The 12894-nt window shown below is 43.5% G+C and overlaps 1 protein-coding gene and 1 pseudogene across 4 annotated transcripts in view; one reads left to right on the top strand and one right to left on the bottom strand.

The window, feature by feature from the left end:
• Nucleotides 1-12319, bottom strand: part of CDHR3 (cadherin related family member 3) — a 77428-nt gene extending 65109 nt beyond the window's left edge. For all 4 annotated transcript variants that reach the window (XM_019958667.2, XM_070787739.1, XM_070787740.1 and 1 more), the window contains exon 1: nt 12153-12319. In XM_019958667.2, the coding sequence (XP_019814226.2) occupies nt 12153-12198 (46 nt within the window). In that variant the 5' untranslated portion in view covers nt 12199-12319. The remainder of the gene's footprint in view (nt 1-12152) is intronic.
• Nucleotides 6387-12159, top strand: LOC139182696 (GTP-binding nuclear protein Ran-like; annotated as a pseudogene).
• Nucleotides 12320-12894: the final 575 nt, after the last annotated feature.

Genomic DNA, 12894 nt, shown 5'->3' with positions numbered 1-12894 from the left:
AGATCTTCACGACCCAGATAATCATGATGGTGTGATCACTCACCTAGAGTCAAACATCCTAGAATGTGAAGTCAAGTGGGCCTTAGGAAGCATCACTACAAAGCTAGTGGAGGTGATGGAATTCCAGTTGAGCTATTTCAAATCCTGAAAGATGATGCTGTGAAAGAGCTGCATTCAATATGCCAGCAAATTTGGAAAACTCAGCAGTGGCCACAGGACTGGAAAAGGTCAGTTTTCATTTCAATCCCAAAGAAAGGCAATGCCAAAGAATGCTCAAACTACCGCACAATTGCACTCATCTCACACACTAGTAAAGTAATGCTCAAAATTCTCTAAGCCAGGCTTCAACAATATGTGAACCATGAACTTCCAGATGTTCAAGCTGGTTTTAGAAAAGGCAGAGGAACCAGAGATCAAATTGCCAACATCCGTTGGATCATCGAGAAAGCAAGAGAGTTCCTGGAAAACATTTATTTATGCTTTATTGACTATGCCAAAGCCTTTGACTGTGTGGATCACAATAAACTGTGGAAAATTCTGAAAGAGATGGGAATACCAGACCACCTGACCTGCCTCTTGAGAAACCTGTATGCAGGTCAGGAAACAACAGTTAGAACTGGACATGGAACAACAGACTGGTTCCAAATAGGAAAAGGAGTATGTCAAGGCTGTATTTTGTCACTTTGCTTATTTAACTTATATGCAGAGTATATCATGAGAAATGCTGGGCTGGATGAAGCACAAGCTGGAATCAAGGTTGCTGGGAGAAATATCAATAACCTCAGAGATGCAGATAATACCATCCTTATGGCAGAAACTGAGGAAGAACTAAAAGCCTCTTGATGAAAGTGAAAGAGGAGAGTGAAAAAGTTGGCTTACAGCTCAACATTCAGAAAACGAAGATCATGGCATCTGGTCCCATCACTTCATGGGAAATAGATGGGGAAACAGTGTCAGACTTTATTTTTGGGGGCTCCAAAATCACTGCAGATGTTGACTGCAGCCATGAAATTACTCCTTGGAAGAAAAGTTATGACCAACCTGCTGCTGCTAAGTTGCTTCAGTCGTGTCCGACTCTGTGCGACCCCATAGACGGCAGCCCACCAGGCGCCCCCGTCCCTGGGATTCTCCAGGCAAGAACACTGGAGTGGCTTGCCATTTCCTTCTCCAATGCATAAAAGTGAAAAGTGAAAGTGAAGTCGCTCAGTCATGTCCGACTCTTCGCGACCCCATGGACTGCAGCCTACCAGGCTCCTCCATCCATGGAATTTTCCAGGCAAGAGTACTGGAGTGGGTTGCCACTGCCTCCTCTAGACAGCCTATTAAAAAGCAGAGACATTATTTTGCCAACGAAAATCCATCTAGTCAAGGCTATGGTTTTTCTAGTAGTCATGTATAGGTGTGAGAGTTGGACTATAAAGAAAGCTGACTGCCAAAGAATTGATGCTTTTGAACTGTGGTGTTGGAGAAAACTCTTGAGAGTCCTTTGGACAGCATGGAAATCCAACCAGTCCATCCTAGAGGAAATCACTCCTGAATATTCATTGGAAGGACTGATGCTGAAGCTGAAACTCCAATACTTTGGCCACCTGATATGAAGAACTGACTCATTTGAAAAGACCCTAATGCTGAGAAAGATTGAAAGCTGGAGGAGAAGAGGACGACAGAGGATGAGATGGTTGGATGGCATCACCGACTCAATGGACATGAGTTTGAGTAAACTCCAGGAGTTAGTGATAGACATGGAGGCCTGGCGTGCTGCAGTGCATAGGGTCACAAAAAGTCAGACATGACTGAGTGACTGGACTGAACTGAACTGAGAAACCATAGTAATGCAGATACAAACCAAGGCACAGCAGACAACCCCCAGAAGTCAGGATGTAGGTGTGGAGAAGCATCTTTCTCAGAGAGTCTAGAAGGAACCAACCCCGTTGAGACCTTGATTTCAGATTTCTCGGTTCCTGAATTGTGAGAGAATACATTTCTGCTGCGTTAAGCTATTCAGTTTATGGTAATCTGTTATAGCAGCCCTAGGAAACTGATACAATTGCCACTTATTCAATGTTCCAAATAAATGCATTCTGTAAAATGCTTTCCCTCATTTACTCCTCAGAGCAATCCTTTTGGATAAACAGTAGTATCATCATTTTATAGATGAGGAAACTGAGCTGAAGCACATACAGTGAATAATAAGTAACAAAGTCAAAATTTACACCAAGGTCACCTTCTCAGCCAGCTTCTAACCTTGGCCACCATTAACCACTGGGGACAAAGTCCCTAGAATCGGAGGAGGTACAGGCGGGACAGATCTACAGGGTGGAAGAATTTCTAGAAACAAACAAGCCATGGGAAAACATTGACTTTTATAAGAGAATGTTTTTACTTCAAATTTGAGGGAGGGGAGACAGAGGAGCAGGTGGAAATGCAGGAAAAATTGAAATATAAACACATTCATTGATACAAGCATTCCTAAATCTAAAATCATCTGATTTCGTTTAGAGACTAAAATGCATTATGCATAAGTTATATTTTGCTGGCAGAATTATCTGGTTTTATGGACAAGGACTGTGCAAGGACTCAGAAATATCAATACAGCTGAGGTTTAGGGTGATGTGAATACAAATGGATTTTTTTTAATCTATTAAAATTGACTTTAATATTATAGCATTCTTGTGATTAAAAAAAACCCAGCAGCAATATAGTATGTCTAGAGTATTTAGAGGCAAAAATTTCCCTGAAATAGTTTTTCAAAATGAGCAAAATAATCAATTGCTCTGGTGGGTTGGGTTTTGTGGGTATAATTCCCTCAAGCCCTCTTTTCCCACCATTGGAGTCTCCAGCACACCGCCCTGCCCAGCCAAATTGTTCACAAGAGTGTTCCCTTTCGGCTCAGCAGGGCGAGACAGTCATGAGCAAACGGAAAGACTGGCAATTTGTTTCCAAGGACCCCACCTGATCTTGCTGCAGTGATTTGTGCCTCTCTAACCAACAAGGAGGTAAAGAAAATATTCGGAGAAGGCAATGGCACCCCACTCCAGTACTCTTGCCTGGAAAGTCCTATGGACGGAGGAGCCTGGTAGGCTGCAGTCCATGGGGTTGCTAAGAGTTGGACATGACTGAGCGACTTCACTTTCACTTTTCACTTTCATGTATTGGAGAAGGAAATGGCAACCCACTCCAGTGTTCTTGGCTGGAGAATCCCAGGGACAGTGGGGCCTGGTGGGCTGCCGTCTGTGGGGTCGCACAGAGTCGGACACGACTGAAGCGACTTAGCAGCAGCAGCAGCAGCAACCAACAAGGAAAGAGGCTTCTATGTATGTTTAAGCAAAGATGTAACTCATTAGATTTTTCTCATGAACAGCCCAGGTTAGGGCTTCCCTGGTGGCTCAGTGGTAAAGAATCCTTTTGCCAGTGCAGGAGACACAGGTTCAATCCCTGATCCAGGAAAATCCCACATGCCATGGGAGCAACTAAGCCTGTGCACCACACCTATTAAGCCTGTGCTCTAGAGTCCAGGAGCCACAACTACTGAAGTTCGTGTGCCCAAGAGCCTGTATTCTGCAACAAGAGAAGCCCCTGCAGTGAGAAGACCGCACTCTGCAACTAGAGAAAAGCCTGCGCAGCAACAAAAACCCAGCGCAGTCAAAAATAAATAAAATTTTGAAAAAAATTGGCAAGCTTTCTCTGTAAAGAGCTTGATAATAAATATTTTAAAAAGAGAGAGAATAGCCCAGGGTAAGGTAGTGCACAGCCCAAAGGAACAGACTAAAACTAGTAACCACTCACCTTCACTGAGCACCTATGCACTGGGCATCGTGCTAGGTATGCCTGATTTCATCTGCTCTAACTGTGGTCCCTGGAAGTAGGCATCACTGCCACCACTTCACACCCCTGAGACTACACACCCAGTAAGTGGCCACCAGGGTCCTGGTTCACGCATCTGGGTCTGTAGATAGCAGACTGCGTGTCTCTAGGCTTTTGATCCATGCTTGTCGGATGACCCTGCACGTGAGATGGATTGTGGATATTCTATAACCTGGTAACACCATAGCAAGACGGTGCTGGGGCTGGTAAGAGATTGGACTCTCCACCTAGACATTAGATTTGGGTGATGTGACATGTAAGAGGCCTTTTAGGGGAACAGCATAAGGAACAGTGCTGGAGTATTAGCTGGGTACAGTCTCACCAATGAGAGGCTTGCTAAGCCCTACTCAGAGGTTCCCACAACCTCAACCTCAACAGGGAGATTACTGCAGCCACCAACCTTGCTGTGGTAAACTGGAGAGATTGCTCACCAAATATCCCCAGCAGATAGCCTCTACTTTGCTTTGTGGGTAGTATATCCCTTGATCTTGTTGCATTAATCATAACTTTGATAAACTCTGGGTTTGAGAGGCTAATTCTAGAGAAGAACCAGTCTTCCAATCCAAGGCATCTGACTCCAAGGGCAGGGCTCCTTCTCATGGTTCCATGCTGTCTCCTTACACTTACAGGGCTTGCCCGGGTCTCCCTCGAGTGGCCCACTTTCTTATGGTGGTGAGGGAAGTATTGGGGAGGGAAAAGCGGATCTATCCAGGGACCCTCAGGCACTTTGTGTTGGAAACTGTCTGGATAAAGCCAGACTGTATCTGTGAATATTTCTGCGGACATTCTTGCCGGACCTGTTCTGCTCTTCATCTGGTGGTCTTTCCTCCCAAGAAAAGGTTATGTGTGCCAGGGTTGTGTAGCTGAATCCTAAAAACTTTAAGGCAGACACTCCAGGGACATTGATAAGGCAAGTGGCCAAGCTGGGATCTCCCAAGTCTTAGTCCAAAAACCAGTTCCTCCAGTTTCTTAGCTATTAAAAGCAGTGGTGACAGTATTAATAGTAATAACTAGTAGCAAGGGTCCACACTCTAAAAATAGAGCAATTAAAATGTACAGAATTCACCAAATATTCAATTTGTTCGTTCTACAGATAAGTTTAAGGGATGTGTCCAAAGGCACTCTGCTAATCAGGCCTTCCCCGGCAGAGGGAAGGCCAGGAACCAGGGGCCATCTCTCCCTAAGACATGATGCACTTTCCTTCCGAACTTTCTCTGGTGGTCTGAGTGCTGGAGATCAAGAAAGAGGCTTTAATAGAATTTGACTTACACATGCATCTTAATTAAGAAGCAAATTAGAATTGCTGGATGGGTACACTTTGAAAAAGAAAAGGCACACAAAATGATTATCAGTCACTGAGCCCACTGAAACATCTAGCCTATGGCTGAGAGCTTCGATGGATGATGGGTTTGCTTGTTTCCAAATAAGCAAAATCACTGCCTTGCCAGAAAGGGTCCAAGGAGGCCCCCTCACTGGAGCCCACGTTGGGATAAGGAAGGCCTCCGTAGCCTCTGTTCCAGGGGACGAAGCTGGCCACCTGGGTCTCTGACACCAAAGGTGATGAGGTGGCTCAGGAAGTGTGGGGACATTCCTTCTTCTCCCTCAGGGGATGCAGCTGCTCTCTGACTTACTACTCTGTTTTAGTACACAGGGCAGTACTCATCTGAGGCTGTCGCTCAATACATGCCTCTTCCTTCTAGTAACTAATCAAAATCGTAGTGAAAGAATCCAGAGGAATGTTGTGAAAGGGGCAAGAGAATTGGAGTCAGAGCCAATCTGAGTTTTGCTGCTACTTGACTGTGTGGCCTTGGGCTGGTCCCTCAAGTTCTTTGGTCCGTATGTCCACTCTGTCTCTCAGGGATGTGGGGCTACACTGCAGTGGCCATTAAACATTTCCAGTTGTTCAATTGTTCAAGGAGATGCACAGGACCCAAACGAGAATGTTTCCACATCCACAGTTGATTACAGAAAATGGAGAAGGTATAGCAGTTACATTAAAGTAAGGATGTGTGTCCCAGCTGAATGCTACCTCATTCAGAGGTACCTAAGAGGACGGGAGAGGCCCAGAGCCAGCAGGCTCCTGCTATCTTCTTTCCCTAAGGCCATAGCTAAGTGTACTTGCTCAGACCAGAAACCACCAACTACATCACTGATACCTTGGAAACAGTGAATCCAAATTAGAGTCTCTGCTGGAACTGTTTGTATTGAATATTTCACTGGTCCTGTAGGCACCATCCTGTTACATAACTAGCCCCAACAGCAGAGCCCTCTGATGGGCTCACCAAGACCAGGGGCAAATCGTCAATCTCACCCTCATCAATGAACATTGCTTTTAGGCTGGGGCAGACTATCCCCAACCTCTAGGGACCCATGGTTACAATGCAGTGCTATTAGTCAGCAGGCTCCATGCTTTGAACGAGAGTTAGTTGTGTGCAGGAACTTTAGCAAAGCCACTCAGACTAATTCCAGTCCTACTGGAATTCACTCTCATGGGTACCATATAAGAACATGCATATGCTCAGTATACTATAAAACATTATAGAATGTTGTTGTTTTAGTATATGCAACATCTTCCTGTGTCTTTCATTTTCACAGTGTTATACCTTCCTGGATGGGATGCTCACCCACCCACTTTGGGGGGCTGACTCATGCCCCCGAAAGGCTAATGGAAGGTAGGACACAAAAAAGGTATCAGGCTTGTTGACCTGAGTTTTGTCGACTGAGCACCACCCATGGTACCCATGAGAGTGAATTCCAGTAGGACTGGAATTAGTCTGCGTGGCTTTGCTAAAGTTCCTGCACACAACTAACTCTTGTTCAAGATATGGAGCCTGCTGACTAATAGCACTGCATTGTAACCATGGGTCCCTAGAGGTTGGGGATGGTCTGCCCTGGCCTAAAAGCTAAGAAAAGGTGGTGAGACTTCTAATGATTCTGTAAATGACACTAGGTCATCATTAGCAAGAGAGGGAGGTGTTTGTCTTGGAGCATCACTCTGGTTCAGAATGAGAAGGGCGGGTTTCTTGCCAACATCTAACTCTGTGGAGATGGAAAAGCAGACAGATTCCAGTAACTTGAGTGCTTCAGCGGGAGTGAGGGAAAGACAACCAAGTTCCCTTGGAAAAGGAAGAGGAAAGTGGGGCTGAGAGGAGGGATGGCCTTTGCTTTTCTGAGGTTGTCTTAATAGGAAAGAGACATGGTAGAAAAGAGGAATCTTTTTGTAACATTCTTTGGATCCCATATATAGGATTAATCACCCACAGAAAGACTTTCTGGAAATGGACTACATCTTCCTGCCTTTTCAAATGATGAGAGCATTAAGAAGGACGTACACCTACCTGGTCCTCACGGAGTGTAAAACACTGAGCCTTGGGTCTCTTTTGATTTCCTAACTCACCTAGCTGGGGGCCAGGCCCAAGTGGTAGACTCGTGGATCACCCTAGAGAGATCAAGATGACCTCACATGTGGAGCTCAGCGGACAAAACTCGTCAACGAGCCTGGTACCTTTTTTGTGTTCATGTGGATCTTCCAGATACCAAGGAGAGCCTTCTCTCATTAAACATCCTGGTATTTTTCATTTCCATGAGACTCAGACAAAAGCTAGTTCCCTGGAGACTTTCTCAAAGTGGAGACCGTCTCAGTGTGCAGTGGATTTAAATACACTGAGGGGCCTTTGCTAAGTCCTCCATCTCCCAGGAGTGACACATGTTCCTTTGATACTGATGGAGCCAGAGATTGTTTTACCCCAACTCTTTCTTGTGCTACAGCTGAGTCTTGTGGAGTTTATGTTTTTTAAGGGCCTTGCTTTCTAAGTTGTTGCTGGAAAGGGACACTTTAGCATCCCAAAGAGAAAATGTTTTCTTTCCCTCATCTTAATAGGAGGTGAAAAAGACAGACGCCAATCTCAGTGCCAATATTAAGCAGGCAGAGGATCTAAATTTCTGCATTTAGCGGATATCAGTAAATGAGGAGGGAAAAAAACAGGCCCCCAAAGGGATAATGATCAACAACAACAAAAATTTATTAGCTACCCTGTATGTGTTGGTACTCAGAGACCACAGAGGAATAAGAAGTATGAAACCTGTTATTGTAGGGCTGGCTTTCCAGTTGAGGATTCCAGGACAGACACATAATGGATGAATTATAACTCCTGCTACTTTTCGGTGAGCACTTATTCTGTGTTAGGTACTCTACTAAACCCTTGACACCCATTCCACGTGCAGGCAAGAGGAATGTACCCAGCTGCAAACACATGTTGTATCCACATGCAGAGTACAGCAGAAAGAGCACCCACCAAGAGCTAGGGCACTCTGGGAAGGCTCCGTGGACGGGTGGGACTTGCCTGGACCTGGAGGATACACACCAGTTAGACCAAATGAGAGGAACAGAATACTGGAAAATGGTACTTTGTCTGTGGTTACTTTGGTGATGCCTGTTTCCAATCTGCTGAAGGCAGGTACTGTGACTGCTCCCCTCCCCCAATCCTCTGTGACCCTGGTGTTTTTGAGATCAAGGGTAAGGAGTAGGTTTTCAGACTCACCTAAGAAAGTAAGAGAGGAGCAGTCTGCATCACAGCAGACCTTCCAAAAAATTGTATTTGACCCGTGGAAGCAAAAGTGCAGTACAGTGTGTGGTCTTTTGGAGGCGGGGGGTTGGGGATTAGCATGTGGTTTTTATTTTAAAATCTCAAGTATTTCTTGCAGATTTTTGTGATATGTTTCTTTCACACATCTGATGAGGAGATACCAAATGATAATGTTTCAGTATGAGATGCTGGGTTTTTCTAACCTCACTCTTCCCCTAATGACAATAAATGTCACCTCTTAACTCAAATGATTATGGTCCTAAAAGCCTATATTTCTGGGAAAATCTCCAATGTTTAATTCAAGTAAGAGTTTGAGCAGCTCAAGGCCCAACTTCACACTCACAGTTCCTCCTGCCCTCTAAAAGTTCAAGGTTAAAGAGAGTTCAATATTATTAGGAGACCCGTGATTTATTTATCTATTAACAGATCAAAGGGGAAAAATCAAATAGTCTTATTTATAGATCTTGAGAAAAAATTTGATTTAAAAATCCATTTTGGGCTCAGTCAGATGGGCTCAGAGACGCTTCTGGAAGTAACCGCGATGGCTGCCCAAGGAGAACCCCAAGTTCAGTTCAAACTTGTATTGGTTGGTGATGATGGTACTGGAAAAACTACATTCATGAAACGTCATCTGACTGGTGAATTTGAGAAGTATGTAGCTACCTTGAATGTTGAGGTCCATCCTCTTATGTTCCATACCAACAGAGGACTGATTAAGTTCAATATACAGTATACAGCTTGTCAGGAGAAATTTGGTGGACTGAGAGATGGCTATTATATAGAAGCTCAGTGTGCCATTATAATGTTTGATGTAACAGCAAGAGTTACTTACAAGAATGTGCCTAACTGGCATAGAGATCTGGTACGCATGCGTGAGAATATCCCAGTTGTGTTGTGTGGCAACAAAGTGGATATTAAGGACAGAAAGTTTAAGGCAAACTCAACTGTCTTCCACCAAAAGAAGAATCTTCAGTACTATGACATTTCTGCCAAAAGTAGCTACTTTTGAAAAGCCCTTCCTTTGGCTTGCTAGAAAACCGATTGGAGACCCTAACCTGGAGTTTGTCGCCATGCCTGCTCTTGCCCCACCAGAGGTGGTCATGGACCCAGCCTTGACAGCACAGTATAAGCCGATTTAGAGGTTGCTCAGACAACTTCTCTCCCGGATGGAGATGATGACCTGTGAGAAAGTGAAGCTGGGGCCCAGCGTCGGAAGTCGAGTTTTATAGGCAACTGTCCTGTGACGTCAGTGGTGCAGCGTGTTTGCCGCTTTATTACACAGCTAAGCAGAACACGTGCTTAATCTTTGGATGCTGAAGGAGATGGATGGGCTTTGGAGTGAATGTGGCAGTTTAAAAAAAAATACCTTCATTTTTTGGACCCGCCTATTTAGGTGTTTTGGAACACAGTCGTTTCCTCCTTGAGTTTCAAATATAAGACTGCCATAGTCACATGACAGTATTGAGAGGTGGAAGCTTGTTTGTTACTGTCATTGCCATTCCTTTTCATTTAAAATCAGAATAAAGTTGTATTCCAAATATCTAAGCAAGTGAACTCATCTTCTGTTTAAATGAGCATTTTAAAACCACTAACAGGGAAAGTTGTGCCATGTCAGTACTTGAATTGCCTTCACTATTACCACTTAATTTGAAGTCAATTAGTTTAAATGCTCCTAATTTTCTGTATACTTGAATCATTTCACACAAATGTAATGATGAGTCAACAGTATTGTATTTGATAAGTTGTTAAGAGGCGTAAATAATATCGATAGTTAGGCTAAAATAACATCTACCCCACCTGGCTTTGGGCTTAGGTAGTGTCACCTAGAGATGAGATTTGTGTGACCTGTCAAAGGTAGCATTTACTTCAGATGTTTCAAACAGGTAAGAATTATCTTTGCATTTTTTGGCAGAAGTGACCATTTTCTAATGTAAAGCTTGTCGAAGTCCAATGAATTCATACAAATGGTTGCAGGAACTTGAGGGACTTCTCATTTGTTAAAAGTGAATATAATTGTGCATTTACTTTTTTGTTCTTTGATGTTACATGTTTAATGTAAAGTTGGTATTCTAGGAAGATGTTCCACGTTTACCTGCTGTTAAGTACTCCCAAGCTTTAAAGGTTATCAAAGATTAAAGATTTCATTGGACATATCACAGTTTTGATGGTTTTTCTCCCCCCAAAGAATTTTTGTGGGCAGTGCAAGAATACCACAGGATGCTGCAGCATAAAAGTAGATCTTAGGTAAGCTTCTCAGTGATGTGAACCGAATGCCAAACTTTCAGCAGATTAACCACTTATATTGTATGGTTTCCACATGTAAACATGAATTGGCTCTGTCTTGCCTAAGTTTGATCTCGCTGCACCATACTGTCGCAATTAGAAATCAAGACGAGCTATTTTGCTCTTGTAAGTACTACTGTACTATAGTTCAGTTTACCAAAGTTCTTTAAAGAGATGTCCAAGTATCCTTAAAATCCATTTTTATTTATAAGCGAATAGCCTAAATAAGAATAAAAGCTATCTCCTTAACATATAAAACATTTCTATTTCATACCAAAAGTTAACATGACGCTTTATGGAGAACAAGACAAGAGTGTACACTCTTATCATTATTTAACAACAGTCTGAAGGTATAGGGCCAGTAGTTGAAAAAGAGAAAGAAAAGAGATATAGGAAAACAAGGAAGGAAAAGTATAAACATTTATTATTTTCAAACCTGAAAAATCCATGAAAATCAACAGAAACATCATTACAAATAAGATAATTCATTAACAGAATTCCATACATTATATAAGCATCAATTAAAAGATAAAAGGCAGAAGAAGATTTCATTTACAAATGCTAAAAAATAAAAGAAAAAGAACTAGAAATATAATCAAAATGTGCAAGATCCATATGAAAAAAATCTCACAATACTCATGAGAAAATGAAGACTTGAACATATTTCTAGAACCCTGTTCTTGAATATAAAGACTCAGTGTCATACATAATCAGTAACATTTACTAAGCATTTACTAGATAACAGACACTCCTCTAAGTGTTTTACTGTATAACTCATCAAAGATGTAAATTACCCCTAAATTAATCTGCAAATGTAATATGATTGGATTCCATACATTATGCATATACTACCTATTCAAAAATAAGATTTAATTTAAAAAGCTCAATTTCAATAATCCAAGCTGACAACACTGAAAAATCATCCAAGATTCTTGAAGCTCTTGAATAAGGAAGAGGGAGTGCCAGGAACACGAGGTGAATCTTTGCCTTCTATAAGAAATGTTCTTCTCTCAGGACTAAGGCGCTAGCCCCTCTGTACCTCAGTTTCCACATAGGGTGACTTGGCAACCTCAGCTTGCCCCTAGAGAGCTCCAGAGTAAGGCCAGAATCTGCACAAAGACTAGCTGACGTACACACAAAGCTCTGCCAGGAAAGTTCTTTCCCCAGCTTTAGGTCTTGAAAGGACTATACAGGCCAAGAGGGGAAGTGAAACAGTCCGTATGAACATGGATTAGATGGGGCTTTTGGGGTACCCTCTTCTCTGGATATCCCACCCAGCCTCACAAGGCTCCCTGATGCTGACAGTCCCACACTTGAACAGGGCCCCCCAGGGGCAATTTCCTCCTTCAGGGACTTTATCACACAATGATATCTAACAAACTGAGTGGGCCAAGTCAGGGGGTAAAATGGAGTTCCTACCTGACAGTACACCCAGGAGAAGCAGGAAGAGGACGACCTCCTGCATCTTTGATAGTTCACTTCTGTGTACATCTTCTAGCGCATCTCTTCTAGCGCATCTTCCAGGGCCTGAACCCTGCGTTATTACACCTGGGGTCTATTCTAGGTGCTGATCACCTTCTGTTTCTGGCTTTGTTGCCACTCGAGAAATCAAACAGAGGCTTTGGTGTCACTAAGGGAGACTCTAAACACCACAGGACTATTTGTTCTCTGATTACCTGCTTCTGTGATGGCATGGTACCAAGAGGTCAGCCAACCAGCTGATGGGGTCAGCTCAGAGCCCATCTTGAAAGTCCACATCCAAGGTGCGTCTGCACAGAGAGCCCCAGAAGAGAAGTCAAAAGACCAACAGAAGAGCAGAGACACTGAGGTGATGTGAAAAGCTGAACACAGCAGTGTCATCCCTGACAGGCTCAGTCGTCCTGTCACCAGGCACCTTGTCATCCACAGGAACGGGTAGGAAGTAAGAATTTTTCTGCTGTTCTGAATTCATGAGTCAGACTCAGACTTGGAGATTAAAGCATTCATTCTAAAGAGAGGAGCCAAGAGCTGGGGCCAAGGAGACAAGCCAGACCCCTTCTCAAGGCAGACTCCATCCATGTCCCCACAACTCCCTCTCCTGCCCCGGCAGCCCTCAAAGACGTCTGTGAAGGAAGATTTTGGTGGAAGTTTGAATGCACAGGGAAGTGATGTGGCCCATCCC

Source organism: Bos indicus, chromosome 4 (assembly GCF_029378745.1).
Source record: "Bos indicus isolate NIAB-ARS_2022 breed Sahiwal x Tharparkar chromosome 4, NIAB-ARS_B.indTharparkar_mat_pri_1.0, whole genome shotgun sequence".
Lineage (NCBI taxonomy): Eukaryota > Metazoa > Chordata > Mammalia > Artiodactyla > Bovidae > Bos > Bos indicus.
Note: the sequence above shows the minus strand (reverse complement) of the source record. Positions and strands in the feature narration are given on the sequence as shown.